At 45.1% G+C, this 25,011-nt stretch overlaps 1 protein-coding gene across 2 annotated transcripts; it reads right to left on the reverse strand.

The window, feature by feature from the left end:
* Positions 1-158: 158 nt before the first annotated feature.
* On the reverse strand, positions 159-22,669 carry SPAG5 (sperm associated antigen 5). 2 transcript variants are annotated; one of them, XM_059378942.1, is made up of 24 exons: positions 22,366-22,669; positions 21,970-22,085; positions 16,054-17,147; positions 15,777-15,954; positions 10,138-10,212; positions 9,626-9,718; positions 9,135-9,269; positions 8,922-9,041; positions 8,709-8,801; positions 8,494-8,607; positions 8,035-8,128; positions 7,695-7,842; positions 7,513-7,615; positions 7,190-7,323; positions 6,520-6,658; positions 2,576-2,687; positions 2,377-2,463; positions 1,993-2,113; positions 1,764-1,875; positions 1,293-1,373; positions 963-1,118; positions 807-881; positions 596-676; positions 159-365 (listed from the first exon to the last, which is right to left on the reverse strand). In XM_059378942.1, the coding sequence occupies exons 2-24, from the start codon at positions 22,081-22,083 to the stop codon at positions 294-296; spliced, it is 3,531 nt and encodes a 1,176-aa protein (XP_059234925.1). In that variant the 5' UTR covers positions 22,084-22,085; positions 22,366-22,669; the 3' UTR covers positions 159-293. The 2 variants fall into 2 exon arrangements, with proteins under 2 accessions (XP_059234925.1, XP_059234924.1); XM_059378941.1 differs by having other exon boundaries at positions 21,970-22,095; positions 22,366-22,668.
* Between the last annotated feature and the right edge of the window lie 2,342 nt (positions 22,670-25,011).

Here is a 25,011-nt window from a genome sequence, read left to right on the forward strand (position 1 = left end):
AGCAGTCCAGTGCCCAGTGTGTTTGAGGAAGCAAGGGAAGGGAGGAGGAGCCATTGCTCTGGATGCAGGGGGAGGGTGGTATGGAGGGAGCCCAGGCAGGAGAGCCAACAAGGTTCTCTAACCTCATAGATCCCCCACACCCAAAAAACACGATTCAGTGAACTTGAAGAAATACATTAAATATATTTTATTTAAATAACATTAAACACAGCTAGCTCTTTGTCCGTTGGTCCTGGTGTTGGGCTAAGGGAGTACTGCAGGTAAGGGTGAAACAGATTCCAGCTTTCAGTTTCTTAGCTCAGAAATTCCAGCAATCCCTGTAGCTCCTTGCAACCCCTCACAACCTCTGGGATGGACTGCAGAGTCTGGGAAGAGGCATAAAAGGCAGATTAGGGTCATAAGTCCAAGGCTCCCAGCCCCAGGAAGCACCAACTGGGTCAGAGGGGAGAGAGCAGAAGCCACAGAGAAGCCTGCAACAGTGAGTCAGGCCCAGGGCTCAGCACAGGCTGGGAACCACAGAGATGCTCCTGAGTACTTCCTGGGGCCAAGCCCTATGCCAGGTGCATTAGCTACATCAACTCCCTCCCTCCTTTACCTCATAAATATGCTGAACAATGTCATCTAGTTTCTTTAACTCCTTGTCAGAGCGCCGAAGATTCTCCTCTAGTATGTTTCTCTAGAAAACAGACAAGATGCATTAAGTCCTACACTCAGAAAAACAGCATAGCTTGTGGGGCAAGGAAAATATGGCAGAGCACTTGCTAGTAGTAGTGGGAAATGGCCCTGAATGGCATGGGAATTCTTACATGGCTCTGGAACTTGACCATGAGTTTTGCCTTCTCATTTTTCATCTCCAGGAACATCACCCTCAATTTGTCCACCTGTAGGTATATTCAGATCAGTAGAGGCACAGCCTAGGGTTCCCGCCAGCTGCCCAGCTCCTCTGCTGAGTCACCTCTCACCTCTTGGGAGAGCCACACTTTCTCCTGGATCCAGTTAGTAGCCATAGGCTGACAGTCGGGGTTCAGCTGACCTGCTAGAGTCTCTTGGAGCACCTTAGTCTCTGTCTCCGCACGCCGAAGTGAGCGGGTGAGCTGGGTTACCTCCTCTCTAAGGCTCTGGGGACGAGAATGGAGAGATGTCCAGTAGCCCTCAAAGGGCCTCTCTACCCTTATTATCCCATGTGGTGAACGGTGAACAAGGGAAGACCAGGGATCCATTTCCCACCAAATCTGAAATTCTAGCCCTCAGGGACACAGAAGGCGGAGGGCCAGGCATCATACTGAACATACTATGAGCTCGCCGCTCCTGTCTATCTGCTCTAGGATCTTCTCATTCTGCTGTTGTATCACTTCCTGGAGCTCCTTTTCATTCTGTGAGGGAAAGGGAGGTAAGAAGCACTGAGAGAGCTGGCTTCTTAGCAGCCCTTGCCAGGAGATAGGATTTAGTGTCTGACCCCTGTCCAGCTCCAATAACACCAATTGATAACACTCCCGATTCTTCCTCTAGGGCTACATCAGGCAAGGCATGTTTCAGTGTTGAGAGAGTTCTGCCAGAGTTCCTGACTTCTAGGTCATCCTGGGAGATGGGTCAGCCCATTGCTAATTCCCAAACGTGTAAAATGGCTGACCCCAGGAAGGGCAAAACTAGGGCAAGGATTGGAAAATCCCCACCACCCAGATTCCTGGAGAGACCACTGCTCCCAATGGGCCAGTAGAGCTGCCCCAGTTCTTCATCGCCCCACTTCTAGGCCCTTCCTTCACCTTGTAGCGCAAGCACAAGGCCTGGTTCAGCTTCTCTATGTCTGCCTCCTTTGCCTTCTGGGCTTCCTGATGCTGTTCTTCCTGGGCCTGTAGACTTGCCTGCAGATCACAACTAGGGGAGGGAAAAATTCAGCATTATTTCTGTCCTCCCAGGTGCTGGCTGGGCCCTGGACATAAGGAGCCATCTCACGTGACCTGCCCCCTCTGATCAAGACCACCCTCCACTCACATCTTTTGTTGCCAAGTCCTGACAGCTTCCTCTTTAGACTCTTGCAGCAGGGAGCACAGGCTTTGAAGCTCCAGAGTCATTTCACCCATTTCTGCCAGGCTCTTCTCCATGCCTGGGATCTCTGAAAGAGCAAGTGCTAGCTGGAAGCAGAGCCCTTGGGCTCTGGAAGGAAGAAGTGTGGGTAGCCATCGCCACCACAACTCTTATCCATGTTCCCCACCCATAGGATTTAAATTTCCAGAACACCGCAGATCCCAAAAGGCAGAAATAAAATGAGCCCATGTAAAATTGAGGTTTTTAGAGCAAATTACTTCTCACTGTTTTACTCTTTATCATGAGTACCAGATCTAGAAATGAGGCAGGATCCCTGGAGCCCATCCTAACCTGTAGGCTGAAGGGAAACCATTGATGCTACTCGGGTGAAAGCACTCTTGTCACTTCCGAGCAAGGGCACAGGAGATGCTTCTGACTCTGAAACAAAACCAACCAAGGTAGAGGGCTCCTCTGGTGACCCAGTCAAGGGTCTGCCATAACAGAAGCCAGGGCCACAACTCTCCCACCCCTAAATCCCAGGGCCTTTAACCTTCATCTGCCACTGTTGTCAAGACATTTCCTAGGAAGGCGCTGGCAGTAGGCAGAGGGCATTCCTGGGCAGGAGCACAGGCTGTGCTTACCACGGGGGTCTCTGGTTCAGCCTAAGGGTAGAGGAGAAACATGGTCAGCGGCTCTTCAGGCTTATGATCTCTTAAACTTCCAGGTACCAAGAAGCCACCTCCTCTGGAATGCTGTTCCATCTACTCTCTTTTTTCTCTTTCAGCACCTTCTCAATTAGCTCCTTTCCCAGAATTTAATTCTCTCACAAAACAACAACAACAACAACAACAAAAACACAATTAAACACAGAAACCTTCTTAACTTAAATCCCATTTTTTAATTTAATTTTATTTATTTATTTGACAGACAGATCACAAGTAGGCAGAGAGGCAGGCAGAGAGAGAGGGGGAAGCAGGCTCCCCCCTGAGCAGAGAGCCCGATGTGGGGCTCGATCCCAGGACCCTGAGATCACGACCCAAGCCGAAGGCAGAGGCTCAACCCACTGAGCCACCCAGGTGCCCCACTAAATCCCATTTTTAAACTGCCTTTTCTCTTTCCCCTCCGATCAAGAAAAAGATAAAGAAGCCTACATTTCCCGCCTAAAACTGTCATTATCTAGTGACTCCCTAGCCCACTACACTCAGTCTTCTTCCTCACCATTCCACCAAAACTCGTTTGGTTCACTAAGGGCATCCTTACTTTCAAATTCCACAGACATGTTTCAGCTCTTGTTTTACCTGACCTATTTGATAATCGATGACCATGTTCTTCTTTTAGAAACTTCCTTTTCTTGGGGTGCCTGGGTGGCTCAGTGGGTTAAAGCCTCTGCCTTCAGCCCAGGTCATGATCCCAGGGTCCTGGGATCAAGCCCCACATTGGGCTTTCTGCTCAGCAGGGAGCCTGCTTCCTCCCCCTGCTCTCTCTGCCTACTTGCGATCTCTGTCAAATTTTAAAAAATTAAAAAATTAAAAACTTTAAAAAAAAGAAACTTCTTTTTCTCAGCTTCTGGGACATGACTCTCTCCTTCATACACACGCCTCATAACTTTCTCACTATTTCTTCTCTCTATCCACAGGTTGTTCCTTAAACTGTTGGACTCCTTTTGGTTCATCCTTGGCCTTCTTTATACTCTAATCCATTCCCTAGGCCTTGCCTTGGGGAACTCCACAAAAAAGCTACTACTACATGGATGAACTTTCTATCTGTCTCTCTCAAGTAGATTTTTTTCTCAATCTCCAGACCCAAAAGCCTGTGAAAAATCTACCAGAACGCTCCACAGTCTACCTGAAATTTGGGTTACATAAGGCTGACCTCACCATTTTCCCTGTCCTATCCCACCAAAAATCTGTTCCTCCTCCAGTTTATGATACTAGGGCCGGGGGATTGGGAGGGCAGCAACTGACAGTCTGTGGTTCAGATCTGGCCTGCCACCTGTCTTGGTAAATAAGCTTTATTGAAATACAGCCATACATTTATTTACATATTATCTATGGCTGCTTTTGAGCTACAAAGGCATAGTTGAGTAGTTAAGATAGTGACAACATGGCCAAAAAGACAAAAGTACGATATTGTACTTTATGGGAAAAGTGTGCCACCCCCAGTTCTAGAAGGTATCATCTTTCCAGCAATTTAGAGACGACCCTTCACTCTTCCACCTTACTCCTACACCAAATTGGTTACCAGGTTCTATTACTTTTATTTTCTTCTTCTTTTTTTTTTTTTAAAGATTTTATTTATTTATTTGACAGAGAGAGATCACAAGTAGGCAGAGAGGCAGGCAGAGAGAGAGAGAGAGAGGGAAGCAGGCTCCCTGCTGAGCAGAGAGCCCGATGCGGGACTTGATCCCAGGACCCTGAGATCATGACCTGAGCCGAAGGCAGCGGCTTAACCCATTGAACCACCCAGGCACCCACTTCTATTTTCTAAATACGTATTCAATTCATCCAGTCCACCCTTTCCTTTCTAACCCTTCTATAATCGCCATTAGTTCAAACCTCCAGGCCTCCTGTCTACTTCTCTAGTTTTGTCTCCTTGTCATTCTTGCCCCATATAGCTTCTATACTGAAAAGCTACTTCCCAGACTCCAAACCTGCCAAATTCCTTATGAGCAGGGCCTTATCTTGTTCACCTGTAACCCCAGCACATAACCCAGGTCATGTTATAAGGTAGACACTACAAGAAGAGTACACACAGTGCCTCTCTGACTTTCATAGTCAGAAAGGCACTTTCTGACTTTGCCTAGTAGGCCTTCCTACATAACCCTGCCCCTGCCCCACCCCCACCTTCCAAAACTCAAGACTCTGCCCAAGGATCACCTGCTCTGAGAAGACATGCTAACTCTCAAAGGTATAACTGATGCTTCCTCCATGAAGACCTCTATCATGATCCCAAGTCAAGATGTCAAGGTTACACCTATCTTCCCTGCAACACTGTGGATTCTTTCACATTTTCTGTGCTCAGCACACACTAGGGTCAGATCATAAGCACTTCCAAATTTCAGGATCGTGGTTGTACCTTTCAATGTTGAATAAGCTGATTAACTATTCCGAAAGATATCAACAATATATTGTGTGGTGTGCACTGTGGGAAAGCCAAAGAAGAAAGGCTAAATTTCTGTTTTCTGTTAAAGATTTTATTTATTTGACAGAGAGAGCAAGTTCACAAGTAGGTAGATGGGGTAGGGCGGGGGGAAGCAGGCTCTCTGCTAGAGAGCCTGATGCGGGGGGCTTGATCCCAGGACCCTGAGATCAAGACCTGAGCCAAAGACAGAGGCTTAATCCACTGAGCCACATAGGTGCCCCCTCTTTTTTTTTTTTTTTTTTTTTTTTTTTTTTTAATATTTATTTATTTGAGAGAGAGAGGAAGAGTGAGTGCAGGGGGAGGGCCAGAGTGAGAGGAAGAGAGAGAAAATCTCCAGCAGACTCACCAGAGTGTGGAGCCCAGCCTGGGGCTTGATCTCATGATCCTGAGATCATGAACTGAGCTGAAATCTAGTCAGATGCTTAACTAACCGAATCCACAGTTGTCCCATCTGCTTTCTTTCTTTCTTTTTTTTTTTTTTAAAGATTTTATTGATTTTATTTGACAGAGATCACAAGCAGGCAGAGAGGCAGGCAGAGAGAGGGAGGAGAAAGCAGGCTCCCTGCTGAGCAGAGAGCCCGATGTGGGGCTCAATCCTAGGACCCTGAGATCATGACCTGAGCCAAAGGCAGAGGCTTTAATCCACTGAGCCACCCAGGCGCCCCCCATCTGCTTTCTTTAAACATCATAATCTAGATGATGAGAACAGACATCTGAGGGAAACTAATGCAAGTGCAAAAGGAGAGTAAGTTCATGAAGAATACAGCAGGAGATCACTGAGTCCATGTGATTCTGGAACATTTGAAAGAAGTTGAAATAAGGAGGATAAAGAAAGGAAAGGTATTTCTAGTTTCTAGAAAATGGGCATGGTAACAGCCCAAGTCTGGGTATGATTAGAGACAGGGCATGTATGATTAGAGACATGTGGTATACAGGCAGTCTAGTTGGAGTAAAGGGTTCATAATAGGCAGGAAACAGATGAAAAAAAGGATGACAGGATGAAGTACTGTAGGTAACTGAAAGTCAGTGAAGGTCAGAGATGGAAGAAGAGTAGTGTTTTAGGAAGACCATTCTGCATGATAAAGATACAACTGGAAAAACTCTCATCAACTAGGAATAGAGGAGAACTTCCTCAACCTACAAAAGCCTGCAGCTAACATCATACTTAAGATCAGGAATGAGGGAAGGATGTCCCCTTTTACCCCTCTCTTTCCATGTAGTGGTGGAAGTTCTAGCTAATGAAGTAGGATGAGAAAAGGAAATTAAAAATCTACAGATTGGGAAGGAAGGAATAAAATTGTCTTTGGTTGAAGATATGATTGGAAAGGAAGAGAAGGAATCCCTGGATCCTACCTTCTCCTTTAGTTTTGCCTGTAAGAAGAGGGTGAGTCTCCGTAGTTGCTCAGTCAGCACCCCTAGCTCTTGGGAATACTGGCGGGTCTTCTCCAGGTGTTGTTCCTGGTTCTCTGCTATGGTTCTAGCCAGGTTAGCCCTGAAATCAGGAAAGAATAGAGAATACAGCCAAAGACCAGGCAACCTCTGAACTCCTCTCCCAAATCCCCACACGGAGCTTCATTCAAAAAGGAAACATGGGGCACCTGGGTGACTCAGTCAGTTGGGCGTCTGACTCTTGATTTCAGCTCAGGTCATGAGTCCTGGGATCCAGCCTGGCCTCAGCCTCTGCACTCAGTGTGGGGTCTGCTGTCCCCCTCCCTCTAGTTCTCCCCCTTCTCATGCTCTCATTCTCTTTTTCTCTCTTTCAAATGAATAAATAACATCTTTAAAAAAAAAAAAAAAAAGAGGAAAACAAGAGGATCTTGGATCATGTCACAGTCTCCTTGGAGACTGCAGTTTCTGAAGTGTTCCGAGGAAGCATAAACACTTAGTAGGTGAATGTCTACGGCCATACCACCCTGAACGCGCCTGATCTCGTCTGATCTCGGAAGCTAAGCAGGATTGGGCCTGGTTAGTACTTGGATGGGAAACACTTAGTAGGTGAAGCACAAGAACGTAGAAATCTTACTTCAGGTTCTCCACAGTGTCCTTGAGGTCCTCACACTGCAGGCTGCGCTCCCGGAGTGCTTCCAGCGTGGTTTTCAACTGACATTCCACCTGACCCAGCTCTAAGTGAGCAACCTGATTCTCTTGGTCTGCAAACTGGGGACACAGGAAAAGGAAGGAAGGCAAGGGGCGAGAGAAGGAGGGGGTGAAAATGAGCTAAGTGGGAAATTTCAGAGCCCTGGGAACAGAGGCTTTTTCTGGTCCCCAGCCTCAAATGTCACTAGCATAGCATCAGGTAAGAGGCACACTGCTCCCAGCTCCCCTGCCCCGAGCCATGTTCCTCACCTCCAGGGTCTCCTTCAGGTCTTGGACCTCCTTGGCCAGGACGGCCTGTTGCTGCTGCAGCTCTGCCTGCGTGTGTTTTAGTGCCACCGCTTCCTTTTGCCATCTGCCAAAGACCTTCTTTTAGATCCCAGCCATCCTACACTCTGGGTGCTGACTGCCACCACAACCCGATAGTGACTCACTGAGTAGCCTGTTCCTCATTGCTCTGGGTCAGCTGGCTGAGCAACTCATCCTTCATGGCCAGGTCCTGGGTACAATGGGCATGCTGACTCTGTAGCTCTTTTAGCTGACTCTCCATGCTGGCCAGACTCTGCAGCTGAGCCCAGATATCTAAACAAAAAGTATCCTAATGACACCATGTAGTCATCAGGCCAAAACCTCTCTGTTCTTCTGCTCTGAAAAAAATGTTCCACAGCACTTCTTTGTTCTACTGCCATACGCCAGGCTTCAGCAGGGCACAGGGCTTGTTCGTGTATGTATGTGTACATGTACACACACACACACACACACACACACCCCTACCTGTTGCTAGGTGACTGTTTTCCAACTCTAGTTGTTCTATTCGGCTTTTGCAGTCCTCTAAATGGGTAGTAGCTTGTTCCAGCTCCCTGGAAACCTAGGAAGAAAAGATAGATTTTTCTCCTATGATTCTTCCTGAATCAGGAATCCTAGGACTCAGACCAGCTTCTCTTTCTGGACAGAACAGCAAAGCACCTTGCTCCTGGGCAGTAACACTGCAGAAATAAGTTCCCCAGTAAAAAGGAGAAAGAGGAGAAAAGTAGCTGAAGAAGGTACTAAAGAGAAAAGGAAACAACTGGGCCCAAAGCCATCTACAGTGAAAGGACCTGGCTGGTCTCCAAACCCAGAGGAGAAAAAGGACACAACCAGGGAAAGAGGCTAATGATACCACTCATTAGAAAGGCCTTCTACAGAGGAGGATGAGGAAACCAGGCCTAAGAAGTCCCCACTTCTGGTTTGTACCTGCTGCTTTTCCTCAATTGCAGCATCACGTTCCTGCAGGGTCTGCCGGCTCTTGGCTTTGAGTTTCTCTGTGAGTTGTTGAGACCGGCTCAGCAAGGCTGTCCATGTTACGTACTAGTAGGGGAAGCAAGCAGGTCAGGAGAGCACATTCGAGGCAGGGCTCCTAACAGGGCGGGCTGGGAGTAAAGGGTGATATAATAGCCCCAAATACTCACATCCAGCTGCATGGATATCCAGTCCTGTTGTAGGTTTGAAGTCAGACTTGCTGTCTGCTGAGCCACCTCTTTCTGCTCAGCATGAAGCCCAACCTACACAAGAAGGATTGCCTACAGAGATGGCCCCCTCCCTCTGGATACAACAGAGTGCGGGGATATGGCCATCCCAGTGTGTCAGCTTAGATCCCAGGGAAGAAAATGCCTTCAAATTACCAGCTGGGCCTGGGTCTCCTTCAAAAGGCCTCTGAAGTTCCCAGTGGATGCCAGGTCCTGTTCCAGCTGGCTGATGCGCTGGCTGGCATGTGCACAGAAAGCCTCTAGCACAGCCTCCGCCTGTTGAGGGAAGAGGGCAAGTAACTCTGTGTTCTTGCAGGAACCCTGAAGAAGAGACCTCCCACATCCAGGAACAAAGGCCTGGCACCTTACCGCGTCCTTGCCTCTAAGGGCCATTTCCTCTTTGTGTTTTGCCTCCTCCCTTTCTGCTTTGAGGCTCTGGAGCCTTGCCTTCAACTTCTTCAACACGTCACAACAGCAGGAGACCAGGGTTTCCGCATGCCGAGACTACAAGATAAGAATCAGACATCGCGGGCGCCTGGGTGGCTCAGTGGGTTAAGCCGCGGCCTTCGGCTCAGGTCATGATCTCAGGGTCCTGGGATCGAGTTCCGCTTCGGGGCTCTCTGCTCAGCGGGGAGCCTGCTTCCTCCTTTCTCTCTCTCTCTGCCTGCCTCTCTGCCTACTTGTGATCTCTCTCTGTCAGATAAATAAATAAAATCTCTAAAATAAATGAATGAATGAATGAATGAATGAATGAATGAATAAAATCTTAAAAAAAAAAAAAAAAGAATCAGACACCACGTCCAGTTCCTTTTTTTGGACTTTCAGTCTCACCGGAGTGCCTTCACCTTCGTGCTGCTTACCTCCTGACTCACGGCAGTTTTATCTTCCTCTAAGTGCAACAGAGATAGATGAAGCAAGGATATCAGCTCTTTAGAAGCCAGCATCCAAGACTGCTGTAAATGGAAAGGTGGTTAGGTTAGACCAGAGACCAAATAAAGTCACTAAGTCGGAACTAATAACCAAGGGCACTGGGAGGGGAAACCACTGACCCCAGTTTCAAGCTCCCAGTAGGGAGAAGATAATCACCATCTGCTAACCACCCAGAACTCTCCATTCTTCTTTTTTTAAGATTTTATTTATTTATTTGAGAGAGAGAGATCACAAGTAGGCCGAGAGGCAGGCAGAGAAAGAGAGAGGGAAGCAGGCTCCCCGCCGAGCAGAGAGCTCAATGTGAGGCTCGATCCCAGGACTCTGATACCATGACCCAAGCCAAAGGCAGCGGCCCAACCCACTGAGCCACCCAAGTGCCCCAAGACTCATTCTTGATCGTCACAGGACACCCAGAGATGGCATAAAGGCAATCAGTACTTACCATGACATTCCTGGCCTGCTGCAGAGCCTGTCCAATCTCTTGGCTCTCCTGAAGATGCTGAGGTTTCTTACTTGTCTAGTCAGAGAAATAAAAGTGTGCCCTTTGAAGAGGCAACATGCCCCACCAGCGCCACATTCCCCCTCCCATCTGCCAAGATCCAGGACCCTCTCCTATGAAAAGCAGGAGCAAGGCTCACAGCTGAAGGAAGCGGAGTCAGAAAAAAATCCAGAGGTACATAAAAAAATTCCTTTTCAAAATAACCTTTTTCAGGCGCCTGGGTGGCTCAGTGGGTTAAGCTGCTGCCTTTGGCTCAGGTCATGATCCCAGAGTCCTGGGATAGAGTCCCGCAACAGGCTCTCTGCTCGGCGGGGAGCCTGCTTCCCCCCTCTCTGCCTGCTTGTGATTTCTCTCTCTGTCAAATAAATAAAATCTTAAAAAAAAAAAAAAAAAAAAAAAAACCTTTTTCTAACTATAAGGATGACATGTGTTTAAAGGTTTATAAAAGTTTGGAAATATAGAGTGAATAAAATGAAAAAAGAAGCCATTAATAATTTCACCATCCGGAGCAATGATTCTTTTTTTTTTTTTTTTAGATGTAATTTATTTATTTGAGAGACAGCAAGCATGAGTGGGGAGGGGGACAGAGGGAGAAGGACAGGGCCAAGCAGACTCCCTGCTGACCTCAGAGCCAGACCCAGGACTCTATCCCAGGACTCTGAGATCATGATCTGAGCAGAAATCAAGAGTTGGCCGCTTAACCGACTGACCCGCCCAAGGACCCCTAGAGCAATGATTTTTTTTTTTAAGATTTTATTTATTTATTTGACAGAGAGAGATCACAAGTAGGCAGAGAGGCAGGCAGAGAGAGGGGAGGAAGCAGGCTTCCCGCTGAGCAGAGAGCCCAATGCAGGACTCGATCCCAGGACCCCAAGATCATGACCCGAGCTGAAAGCAGCGGCTCAACCCACTGAGCCACCCAGGTGCCTGAGAGCAATGATTCTTAACCAACAGTATAGCAACTACCCTGAAAGATTTCACTATAACTCCACACCAGAGATTTTCTGGCTATAGGGATTTGCTGTAACTGAGGAATATATTACTTCCCTCAGGTGTCAGGAAGATTACTGATTTAGAAAGAAACTACCATATTCAAGGGGCCTGGGTGGCTCAGGTCATGATCCCGGGGTCCTGGGATCGAGCCCTACATCGGGCTCTCCCTGCTCTGCCTGCCAATCCCCTTGCTTGTGCTCTATCAAATAAATAAAATCTTGAAAAAAGAAACTACCTTATTCAATAAATTCTAAGATGATTATCTTTTTATACAATAGTGCCACTGAAATTGGGATGCATCTTAATACTGACAGTGTTTTAGGTATGATGAAAGACAGTAATGCTTAAGAAAATCACAACTGAGGGGCGCCTGGGTGGCTCAGTGGGTTAAGCCACTGCCTTCGGCACAGGTCATGATCTCAGGGTCCCGGGATCGAGTCCCGCATCGGGCTCTCTGCTCAGCAGGGAGCCTGCTTCCTTCTCTCTCTCTCTCTCTGCCTGCCTCTCAGTGTACTTGTGATTTCTCTCTGTCAAATAAATAAATAAAATCTTTAAAAAAAAAAAAAAGAAAGAAAATCACAACTGAGATTATAACATAAATAAACATGGGGTCTTCCTTCTATTACTTAATTTCATTATATTAATGTTATTTAACCTTGAGTTTATATTCACTCTCTTCACTGAAATTGCCTGAGACTGGAACATGGGGACCTATCAAAGTAGAGTACACTCATTTTTTTTTTTTTTTAAAGATTTTATTTATTTATTTGACAGACAGAGACCACAAGTAGGCAGAGAGGCAGGCAGAGAGAGAGAGGAGGAAGCAGGCTCCCTGCAGAGCAGAGAGCCCGATGTGGGGCTCGATCCCAGGACCCTGGGATCATGACCTGAGCCGAAGGCAGAGGCTTTAACCCACTGAGCCACCCAGGCGCCCCGAGTACACTCATTTTTAACTTCCGCTGATACTTTACCTCACCTCGAAGCCTTTCAGAAATTATCTAAACTCTGATTTCCTTTCTTTTTTTTGTAATTTCCTTTCTTTAAAAGCCATGATTTATGTTATACTTCCTTTCCATGTTATTAAAAACTCTTCATAAGCATACTTTAAAATTACGTTGCAAGGTGCCTGGGTGGTATGTTGGTTCATCTGCCTTTGGCTTAGGTCATGATCTCCAGGTCCTGAGATCTAGCACCCCCCACCACCCGCCCTGCTCAGCAGGGAGTCTGCTTCTCTCTCTTTCTCTCCCTCAGCCCCTCCCCACTGCTCATTCTCTCTCTCTCTCAAATAAACATCTTTAAATAAATAAATAAATAAAATTACATTGCAGAATATCCCATCTTATGGTGTTTTCGAAAAAAGCTACTGCCTTTATGCAGCATTTTTTTTTTAACTCTTAGGATACATTCCTAGAAGTGGAACTACTGGGTCAAAAAGTCTGAATTGCTTTAATGATCTTAAACTACTTTCAAAAAAGGTTGAACCAATTTATACACCCTACCTACAATGGGACAATATTTACCAGTATTATCTATTTTATTTTTTGCCATTTTGTGAGACGAAAATAGTTTTAATTTCATTCTTTTAATTTGTAATTCTCTTAATTTCTAGTAACCTTCTTGAATATTTCTTAGTCGTTTTTCTCATTCTCTGTCTATGCCTTACCTTAGTGCACATAAAAATTAGTATGCTGTGTAGAGTGGAAAAGTATGATCTTGAGACAGCAGAGCCATACAAAGACTCAGGTTCTGAGAGAAAAGCCCAGAAATGTCATTACTGCTGAAAGGCAGCCATCATCTGAGACAAAACCTGTGGGAGCAGCAGTGCTGAGTCATGATGTTACAGCAGTCTGGATTTAAGGCGACAGAGCTTGTGGCATTCGCTGCTCCCCTCCCCTGCAGAGCAGCCATTATTCCCCACCACATCGTGTGTGGTAAGGCCCACGGCACTCTGTGAGAGCTGGGCAGGCACGAATGCTCCTCAGAGCAGGGCAGTCAGGCAAGTGATGAGATTAGTGTGAAGGAGGCAGCCAAGCGGGAAGGACAGGACACTGTGATGGGGAATAGGGAATGGCGGCAGGTGCTGTCACTGCCCCTCTTTGGCTCTGGCTCAGTGGCCTCCAAAGGGATTTGGCAATCTTCAGGGAAAGAGTGGGGAAGGAGGTCAGGATTTTGGCAGAAGGTAAAGTTGAGGATATTTTCAACCCCAGGTCTCTGGGCATTTGGAGACCAGCTCTTCTTAGCAGTAGCTACCCGTTATCTCAAAGGCCACAAGACTAAGGCTCTCAATTCCTTCCCTGGACACCATTCCCTTCCTTTCTCAACCTGTGCTGTCACAACCAGAATCCTCTAGAATAGTGGTCTTTAAACTGTTTTCCTCTCATATCTCACAGGATAACCTTGAAAGACTGAGTACTCTTAAGTTTAAAATGTTATAAAGGCTGTAATTTTAACCATGTTATAAATATTGATAGTTTGAGGGGCGCCTGGGTGGCTCAGTGGGTTAGAGCCTCTGCCTTCAGCTCAGGTCATGACCCCGGGGTCCTGGGATCGAGCCCCACATCGGGCTCTCTGCTCTGCAGGGAGCCTGCTTCCTCCTCTCTCTCTCTGCCTGCCTCTCTGCCTACTTGTGATCTCTCTCTGTGTGTCAAATAAATAAATAAAAAATCTTAAAAAAAAAAATGCATAAACAGGGGCCACTGGGTAGCTCAGCCAGTTAAGCATCTCACTCTTGATTTTGATCAGGTCATGATCTCATGGTCCTGGGATCAAGCCCTACATGGGGCTCTGCACTCAGTAGGGCGTTCACATAAGGATCCTCTCTCTCCCTTTCCCTCTGCCCCTGCCCCTGCGCACATGTACACTCTCTCTCAAATAAATAAATCTTTTTAAACAATGCATACACAAGCTCTTCCTAAAGGTCGGAAATTTAAAATAATAATAATAATGATAATAATAATAAATAATAAAAATAGATTTAAATTTTTTTAATTTTAAAAATTTAAAATAAAATAAATTTTAAAAATAAAATAATTTAAAACAAAAAAAGATCAGAAATTTGGGGGTCCCTGGGTGGCTCAGTTGATTAAGCATCTGACTCTTGATTTCAGCTCGGGTCATGATTTCAGGGTGGTGAGATCAAGCCCTGCTTTGGGCTTTACCCTCAGTGGGGAGTCTGCTTCTCTCCTTCTCGTTCTCCCTCTGCCTCTGCATGCATGCACATCCTCCCTCTCAACTAAATAAATCTTTAAATCTTTAAAAAGAGTCAGAAATTTTTTATCATCCTTTCTTCCTTGAACCTTGTATTTTTACACTCAGAATTTTATCCTCACGTAATATATTTTATTTTATTTTATTTTTTTTTTTTTAAAGATTTTATTTATTTATTTGACAGAGAGAAATCACAAGTAGATGGAGAGGCAGGCAGAGAGAGAGAGAGAGAGAGAAGCAGGCTCCCTGCTGAGCAGAGAGCCCGATGCGGGACTCGATCCCAGGACCCTGAGATCATGACCTGAGCCAAAGGCAGCGGCTTAACCCACTGAGCCACCCAGGTGCCCCTCACGTAATATATTTTAATTCTATAATATATTAAGTCTATTATTAATCAATATCTCTGCAACCAAGAAGTCCATTTAACCCAGTAACATTTTATTGGGAATAATCTATTAATAAAAAGGACAGCAATTCCCTCCCCTTATTAACTCATGTGTCTGTGGATTACTATAATTCCTACACTAAGACATGCTTCAGCAACAATTCTATGCTGATTTTCCTTTCTTCTAGATGTAAGAACTGAGAATCTGCTTCACATAAGTAATGGGCATAAGTAGGAATGGAGGAAGAAAAGACCCAATTCTAGGTGCTCCTTTGGAGATACATGCCAAAATCTCAATAGTGAACTTCAGTCAAAATTTTTAATAATCCACATGTGTTACGTTATCATTGCAGCCATTTGCTTTCTCAGCATGTACACAAAGATTTTCTACTGTCCTTTGATTATTATTCCTTGACAATGTAAGATTCAGGATAGGTCGTGAATATGCTGCTCTTTAGGAAAGTAGGAAAGGGCCACTGAGAATGAGGAAGTAGGAAAGAAAAAAATTAGTTAAGAATACATGTGCGGGGGGCGCCTGGATAGCTCAGTGGGTTAAAGCCTCTGCCTTCAGTTTGGGTCATGATCCCAGACTTCTGGGATCAAGCCCCGCATCGGGCTCTCTGCTCAGAGGGAAGCCTGCTTCCTCCTCTCTCTCTCTGTCTGCCTCTCTGCCTGCTTGTGATCTCTGTCAAATAAATAAATAAAATTTAAAAAAAAAAAAAAAGAATACATGTGTGGTGATTCACAGACCTGTACCCCTGGGGCTAATAATACATTATATGTTAATAAAAAATTAAAATTTAAAACAAAAAGAGTACATGTGAAAGATGAACATCTAGAAACTGATTCCTTTAAAACTTTCCTTGCTTATATTCCCTAGGAAAATGATGATGTATCCCAGGGGTATAATGAGTACCCACAGCTCTAAGGGATTTTCCAGATCCTCAGCTTTTATACATATTTTAAAGAAGAGGGCCCACTGGGAAGAACTTCTTACCCCACTGGGAGATGTATCAGTCTGTGTGCTGCTGTCCCGAACCTCTGAGTGAGGGACAGTCAGCTGGCTCTTCCAGTCCCGCAGCTGGCGGGAGAGAACCTCCAGGAGGATGAGGGAGTTCAGCAGGTTATCTTCTAGGTCATGTCGAGATAAGGCAGTTAGATCCAGAGGACGGTTGCTGCAAGAAAAGAACATGAGAAGAAAGAAAGGGTGAGGGAATGGGAGCAGCAGGTCCTGATTAATGGAGCCCAGGGGCACAAAGATACAGGATACTTACCCCCATAGGAGGTGCTCTGTCTCAGAAGTACCATCCTTGATATCCACTGGGCCTGTCTGTGAGGTGTTTGTACTCTTTTCCTGTGCTGCTGGGGGAGTAAACCAAGTCCCCACGGAGCAAGTAGGGAAAGGGGTAGTACTAATCGCAGCATCCCGAAGCACAGAGGGAAGGGATAAGCTCTGGCGGAGATTTTCCAGCATAATCGAAGTATTTACATCTTTTTCCAGCCAGGCCAGTGGGGACATCCAAGGCCCTGTATCAGAGATGAGAACCCTACCAGCATCTTCTACTGCTGGGTCTGGAGCTGCCTGGGATTCCATCTCTCCTGGATTTGGAGTTAGGCATGTGGATGGAGTATCTCCCATATTTAAGACAAGTGCTTGATCTCCTAACTCAGTCTTCTCAAGGAGTGTGGGAAAGCTAAGTTCTCTTTCCTCTACAGATCTGTGCTCTACAATTCCCTCCCCTGGGTCCACATGCCCGGCAGGGAAATCTGCTGCTAAGGCAGTTGACGGGGAGAGCCAGAGCATGGAGGAAGGCAAGAAGATATTACTTTCCGAAGGGACTAAGTCCTCAACCATAGCCTCAGTCCTACCACCCCTGAGGCTTTCTTTGGAGCAGTGTAGCTGTTGCGCTGAACAGGGATTTGGTAGACTCTCCAAGATATGGGATGGAGGATGCAGAAATGTAGGTTTATCAGGTATAGCGGGAACAACCTCTGAAAAGCTGTCTTCTTTGCAGGCTGCCACCCCTTCTCTTAGCAGATCTCCTAGCCTCAGAGGCTCATCTGGAAATGAGCTGTTTGTCTCTGTCATAGTATCTAAATGAGCTTCAAGTGTAACGTCTTGCTGTTGTCTCACTGGAGAGGGTACAAGGACCATGGTTTTAACCACATTGTTGTCCAGTGGATCTACAGCTTCCTCAGATATTTTAGGAGTAGAGTTAGTTTGGGGATTCAGATCTAGGGGCTGCTCATCTGATTCATGCTGACAAGGATCTTTTAGCCACTTTGAGGGATGGGTGAACTGTTCTGAAGGGGAATCAGTCCTCTTGGCATTGATAAAATCGGGTGGAGATGCGGTGTTGCTGCCTTCCTGACAAAGAAAACAAAAGGAGGTGACCAAGGCAGTCAATTCAGGTTCCCAACATATAATTATGGGTACAGAATATTGTCTGAACTCAAAGGAAGAGTTTTCATCACCTCTGTATAGGTAAAATTTGGCTAAGTCTTGCTGCGCACTAAAGAAACCCTAAACTAAACCCTGACTAAAGCTGGGAAACCAACTTGGATCTTTGCAAGTGAACAAGCCTACAATATAAACAAGGCTGAGATAATCTATCTATATCCTGGGGAGATGGTAGCTTGAATGTGACCCACTTGTCTCCAATCCTAACTCCAACCTACTTTTAGAGGAATGGGTAGGAAGGATCTCTAGGTAAGCTCTGCCAGAACCTAGAGTTGCTCCAAGATTTTCCCTCTTCTGGGATAGATGAGAAATTGGGGACCAGAGTTAGTATACTGTCTTGCTGGAGACCACAGAAATCTATGGACCCTAGGATAAAGGGCAACATCAATCTGAAGTAGAGACCCAGTCTCCTTGGCCTCAAGAGCTGAGAGTGTCCTGAAACACATGGGATGAATCCATTTAACCCTTGGTATTTTTAGAGCTCTAACCTTTACAGCAGAGGAAAATGAAGAACAGAGACTTCCTCCTGATGCCTCATAAAGGACTGATAACCCCCCACATGCTGGTTCACAGCCACAAAGACCACTGTGCCCTCTACCACCTCCAGGGTTGCTGGTCCTGAGACTCAATGAACAAGAAAGGGAAAATATGACTGTACTTAAATGGATGTAATAGGCACAGAAAGGATAAATCCTAAGATAGTTAGAAAAAGTAGACCCTAACAAAACAGCTGATAGAAGAAACAGATGACAATGGAAGAAGATTTGAGTACAACAACACACATATACAAAGACCTTCTGGAAATAGTAAAAAGAACTTTTATTTTTATTTTATTTTATTTTTTTAAAGATTTTATTTATTTATTTGACAGAGAGAAATCACAAGTAGACGGAGAGGCAGGCAGAGAGAGAGAGAGAGGGAAGCAGGCTCCCTGCTGAGCAGAGAGCCCGATGCGGGACTCGATCCCAGGACCCTGAGATCATGACCTGAGCCGAAGGCAGACACTTGACCAACTGAGCCACCCAGGCGCCCCTAAAAAGTACTTTTAAACAAAAAATTCAGCAAACTGAATTAAAAGAGGATAGTACAATACATACACACAAAGCCCTTATGGAAATAATAAATATTACTTTTAATTAAAAAATTCAATAAAATGAATTGAAAGACAATGATCAGAGTAGAGGTTGGAATTACTGGCCTGGCTCATCAAGTGGAAAAGTATCTTAAAGCAAAGACAAAAATACAAAGAAATATAAACCTTAGGGAAGACCTAAAAGAATTGGAAGATAAATCCAGTAAATCTAACATGTGAAGAAAAAAGTGCCATGAAGAAATTAACAAATTTTATAATTAACAATATTTAATTACTAACAAGTAAACAAATATAATTAACAAATATTATAAGAAAGTTTCTCCAAGGTAAAGAAAGACCAGAGTTTGCATATTGAAATGGCTTACCAAGTTCCAAGCAAGACTGTTAAGAAAAAATAAAATTACTGAAGTATATAAGGAAGATAAAACTATTTCAGTAGCTTGAGATAGAAAGAACAATTATGTTCCCAAAAAAAACCAAAAAATCAGACTTACGTGAAATCTCTCATTTACATCAGTGGATAAAACTTTAAAACATAAGGTTAAGCTAAAAAGGGCTTCTGATATTCTGGCAATTTGCTGACTGAGTGTTGATTACAATGACAGGTACTTCATACAAATTTGTTAAGTTGTATATTTTATGTACTTTCACACATTTTATTTCAGTTTTTTTTTTAAGATTTTATTTATTTACTTATCTGTCAGAGGGAGAGAGCACAGGCAGGGAGAGTGACAGGCAGAGGCAAAGAGAGAAGCAGCCTCTTGGCTTAGCAAGGATCCCAGGATCCCGGGATCATGACCCGAGACAAAGACAGTGGCTTAACGGACTGAGCCACCAGGCGTCCCTTTATTTCAGGTTTGGTTTGTTTGTTTGTTTTTCCAGTTTTTAGAAGTTTTTCTTTCAAAGTGCTTTAAAGGAAAAGTAGAAAATAAAGTGATGACAAAGAGACATGAGGTTAAAGCAAACAAAAAGAGCAAAGACAGCAATATTAGTAAGGTTAGAGCATTACCGTAATAAAAGACATAAATGAAGATATGAAATAAAAAACATAAATCAGTATGCGATAGCTCAGAAACTAAATAAACAAACCAAAGACTCTGAGAAATGTAAACTTACACTTACAGTTTTTGCTGTGTTTATCAAGTTCCTATTCATTTTTTTTTTTAAATCACTTATGGAAACAATATTTGAAAATCTTAAAACTGGTAATATATAGTATATAAAGAACTCTTACAATTCAACAACAACGCGTTGGTGGTATAGTGGTGAGCATAGCTGCCTTCCAATTCAACAACAACAACAACAACAAAATAACCCAATTTAAAAATGGGCAAAAAGGGGCTCCTGGATGGCTCAGTGGGTTAAGCCTCTGCCTTCAGCTCAGGTCATGGTCTCAGGGTCCTGGGATCAAGCCCCACATCAGGCTCTCTGCTCAGTGGTGAGCCTGCTTCCTCCTCTCTCTTTGCCCGCCTCTCTGCCTACTTCTGATCTCTCTGTCAAATAAATAAATCTTTTTAAAAAATGGGCAAAAAATTGGGGTGCCTGTGTGGCTCAGTTGGTTAACCGACTGCCTTAGGCTCAGAGGTCATGATCCTGGAGGGAGTCCTAGGATCGAGTCCCACAGGAAGCCTGCTTCTTCCTCTGACCCTTCCCCCTTCTCATGCTCTCTCTCTCTCATTCTCTTTCAAATAAATAAGCAAAATCTTAAAAAAAAAAAATGGACAGGGGCGCCTGGGTGGCTCAGTGGGTTAAGCCGCTGCCTTCGGCTCAGGTCATGATCTCAGGGTCCTGGGATGGAGTCCCACGTCAGGCTCTCTGCTTAGCAGGGAGCCTGCTTCCTCCTCTCTCTCTCTGCCTGCCTCTCTGCCTACTTGTGATCTCTCTCTGTCAAATAAAAAAAAATTAAAAAAAAAAATGGACAAAAAACTTTAAAATAGACATTTCTTGAGGTAATACAAATGACCAAAAAGTACGTGAAAAGATCCTCAACATCACTAATTATTAGGGAAATGCAAATAAAAAACCACAATGACATAACACCTCACACCCATTAAAATGGCCACTATAAAAAACAAAACAAAAAGTACCAAGTGGGGGCACCTGTCTCCGGCTCAGGTCATGATCTCAGGGTCCTGGGATCAAGTCCCGTGTCAGGCTCTCTGCTCGGTGGGGAGCCTGCTTCCTCCTCTCTTTCTGCCTTCTTTTCTGCCTATCTGTGATCTCTCTCTATCAAATAAAAATAAATAAAAATCTTAAAAAAAAAAAAAGTACCAAGTGTTGGTGAAGATGTAGAAAATTACTTTAAGGATTTATTTATTTATTTGAGAGAAAGAGAGATAGCACAAGTACACACATGGGAGAGCAGGGAAAGGGAGGCAGGTACTCTTTTTTTTAACCTAGACTATACTAATATGGTAAATTACAATTAAATAAAACTAAAATATATTTTAATTTTAATTAAAAAATTTTTTTAAAGATTTTATTTATTTATTTACAGAGACAGACACAGTGAGAGAGAGCATGCAAGTAGAGGGGAGTGGGGGATTGGTGGGAGAGGGAGAAGCAGGCTTCCTGATGTGCAGGGAGCCCAATGTAGGGCTTGCTCCCAGGACCCTGGGATCCTGACCTGAGCCAAAGGTAGCCACTTAACTGACTGAGCCACCCAGGCTCCCCTAAAAGTCATAATAACTACCATAATAACTGCCTCTGCCTGCCACTCTGCCTGCTTGTGCTCTCTCTCTCGCTGACAAATGAATAAATTTTAAAAATCTTTTAAAAAATCAACTAAAAATAAAAATGTTACAAATAATTTAGTCTGCATGAAAAAGGGCAGATAGAGGTTAATGAGATACCAAATCATAGAAAAGAAAAAGGAAGCAAATCTTCCTATTTCAAGGAGTAACCGTAGCTATATCTGATGATCAAATTTGACCCTAAGCTCTCTAGAAGCCAGAGCAAGAGGGAAAATACCGTAGACTACCTAATTCTCCTTATCAGAAAAAAAGAGGACAGCAATTTCTTCAGGAAGACAAGTATCCCAGGCAGTTAAGTTCTAAAAGAAATTTCTTTAAGGAATTTTATAGAGGGGTCAATCTCCTTCCTCGGCAAGTTTTTACAACAACTGAAAAGCAGTTTCCACGTGGCTACTTCTCTCAAGACTTTTGAAAAAAGTACAACTCAGTGAGGGCAATTCTACATGGGGCTAGTTTAAAAGAAGTCTGTCCAGGTACCCTGCCTTCTAGTGGGGTAACTTGATCCCAGGAAGAGTTCTGGCAACCTCTTGGAATGAACGTGGATATTGCCTCACTGTGGCAGCTGACTGATCTCTGCGTGTGAGCCCACATTAGCGGGAGAACCACTAATCAAAGTGATAGTGTTTCTCAGTAGTTTGGTAAAGGTTTAACGGGGGAGGAGGTGATAAAAACTAACAGCTAAATAGAGGTCTGGGTTCCCCGTGGATTTCCTTTAACCACCCTAGGGCACCTCTCTGTTGGCCTGAATAGCTGTAAATGGATGTCACTAAGGCAGAAGACTTCATTATCCTTATTAATTACGTTCCAGCCTTGGCCCTCTGTTCCTCTGAGCTTTCGACCTCGGCGAAGAGCCCAGTCGAGAAGCCGGCCAGGCGAATCTCACCTGCAATCCCAGCTTGCACAGTGATGAGGTCGGCGAGTAGCCTATCGGGGGCCCTTTTCCAGAGTTGGGGAGGGCACCGGGCTGCAGAATAAGTTCTCGGAGAGGAGTTCTCATAGCTGGTTTTCCCTGAGAAAGGAGAGTGTGAGAAAGCCTGGGCTGGGCCAGGCCGGCCCCTCTTCTCTTTCTAAGAAGCTCCTGCGGCAATAGGAAGAGTAGACTTCCACCGCAGCCGCGCTTAAGCGGCAGGACCGTTAATAGACCACACTCACAGACACACAGACACACAGCCCTTCCCCAAGTTCCCCTCGACCCAGCTTTCCAGGACACTCGGCGCTGCGGCGTCCCGCCCCAAAGCCCCGACCCAGCTCTCTCCGTCCCTGAGGTTCTCTTGCTCACCGGTTGGGGCGAAGGCGACAGGATAACGTTCAGTTTTTTCACCCGCCACATTTTCACCACAGAACGCGCAGCGATCACCACCCAGACCCAAAAGCAGACGCCATGTTCACCCGCCGTCTTTATTTGAAACTGCGCCGCGCCTCTCGATTGGCTGCGAGGGTCTAGGTGCGTCGGCCTAGCCGTCCGCAGCAGGCTCGAGCCCGGCGGAGGAGGCGGGGCTTAAGATGGCCCGGCCCCGCCCCCACCCACGGGCTCGCGGGCCCAGCGCGCAGTCTTTTTTTTTTTTTTTTTTTAAGATTTTATTTATTTATTTGACAGAGAGAGATCACAAGTAGGCAGAGGGGCAGGCAGAGAGAGAGAGAGGAGGAAGCGGGCTCTCTGTGATGCGGGTCTCGATCCCAGGACCCTGGGATCATGACCTGAGCTGAAGGCCGAGGCTTTAACCCACTGAGCCACTCAGGCGCCCCCCAGCGCGCAGTCTTTAAGGACGGGAGTCTTCACCACCTGCGCAGGAGGGGGTTGGAGGTTTGGAAGTCCCCGGGGCCCGAGGCCCGTTTTGTGGTCTCACCTCGGGGCGGGTATCCAGATAGCTGGAGAGTCAAAGAGTCTGTCCCTCCCACTTCCAGTGGACCCTCCTCACACCCTGTCTGAAGTGTCTCGGTCGCCGGCCACAGGTGTCTCCCCAGGTTTGCCTTAGTTACGTGGCGCCTCAGCCTTGACGGGGAAGTGCGGGCCGGGGACCGAGGAAGGGAGAGGGGAGTGGAGCCTTCTGTAACCAGGACTGGTGCGTCCGAGCGCGTGGGCCCTACGTCTGGGGTGGCCTGAGCTGGAATTTAGCCTCTTCAGAATTTCTCGTGTTTTCCTGGGACTTACACATAGCCTGCTACAAGTTTACGGGAACAACAGCTAACCAGTATTGAACATTTATTCTGTACCTGGCACTGTTCCAGATGCTTTATCTATATTAACTCCTCTAATCCTCCTAAGGACCTGTGAGTAGGTGATGTAAATATCACCCTTTTGCAGACGAGAAACTGAGTCCTAATGAAATTGGCCCCGGTAGTAAATGACAGAGTCGAGATTTCAACCCACACCACCACCTAACGACAGGACTGTATTCTCCTGTGGGCCTGAATCACCTCCATGGGAAGTCTAGCTGTTGAAGGTGGACCTGATTTTTGGAAACAGCTTAATGCTAAGTATTGAGTTCATGATAAAGTGTGTTCATTGCAACACTCACTGTACCTTATTTATACTCTGAGGTGTTAATGAATTTGGAAAAGGAAATCAGCCAAAGAGGAGGAATTAGAAATTTGTCATGAACTATATAGGGCTTTCAGATGATGAGCTCCTGTTCAACCCTGGGGTCTAATAGCATAGCCACTAGCCACATGGAATTACTGAGCACTTCAGCTGTGGCTAATCCCAACTGAGATATATTATAGGTGTAAAACACAAGCTGGGTTTCGAAGACTTTGTATGGAAAAGAGAATATAAAATATTTTTAAAATATTGATTACATGTTGAAATTGTATTTTAGGTATATTAGGTTAAGTAAAATACATTAAAATTAATTTCACCTGTTTCTTTTTACCTTTGTAATGTGGCTACTAGCAAATTTAAAATGACTTATGGGGCTTACACTATACTTCTATGGGACAGCACTGCTCTTGAAACGTAACAGTTCTAGCCTGCAGGCACTATGGAGAACAGTTGCTTGAATGGGAAACTGGGAAGAAAGACCACCTAAGAGCACAAGCATGAGCGTGGGGTTTCCCAAGGCTCAGCAGAGGGTATCCCAAGGTGTATGTACTTCTGGTCAATCAAAAAGATTCAGCAAATAAAACAAGAGTGGGAAGTGGCAGAAAAAAGAAAAATAACTAAGTGCTACTGATAAAAGCTTGTATCATAGAAATGTGTGAATTGGAATGCTTAGTTCTTGTTGCAGTTTGTCAGATGCTAGGTGAGTAGCCAAAAGGTTATAGTGCTTCCAGCAGCAAATCAGGAGAAATATGGAAGGGTAGATGAGTGGGAAAATACTGTTTATAAATAGGTAACATAAACAGAATGTTTATTGGTGGTGTTTTGCATAATTTTTAAAATTTGATGTTTTTCAAATTATAATAGATGCCTGTTATAGCAAGTGAAACAATGCAATGCAAAGATGTATTAAAGGCAAAGCCTCCCCCCATTCTACCTGTCTGAGGTAATCAATAGTGTGTATACCTTTGTAAAAAACATATGCAGGTGGGGCGCGAGTCCTGCGTCGGGCTCTCTGCTAGGCAGGGAGCCTACTCCTTCCTCTCTCTACTTGTGATCTCTGTCAAATAAATAACATCTTTAAAAATATATATATGCATACTCGGGGCGCCTGGGTGGCTCAGTGGGTTAAGCCGCTGCCTTCGGCTCAGGTCATGATCTCAGGGTCCTGGGATCAAGTCCCACATCGGGCTCTCTGCTCAGAAGGGAGCCTGCTACCCTCTCTCTCTCTCTCTCTCTGCCTGCCTCTCCATCTACTTGTGATTTCTCTCTGTCAAATAAATAAATAAAATCTTTAAAAAAAAAATAAAAAAAAATAAAATAAAAATATATATATGCATACTCATACAGATTCCGTATGTCTGTTTACACATACATTTTCCTCCC

This window comes from Mustela nigripes, chromosome 16, assembly GCF_022355385.1.
Source record: "Mustela nigripes isolate SB6536 chromosome 16, MUSNIG.SB6536, whole genome shotgun sequence".
Taxonomy (NCBI): Eukaryota; Metazoa; Chordata; class Mammalia; order Carnivora; family Mustelidae; genus Mustela; species Mustela nigripes.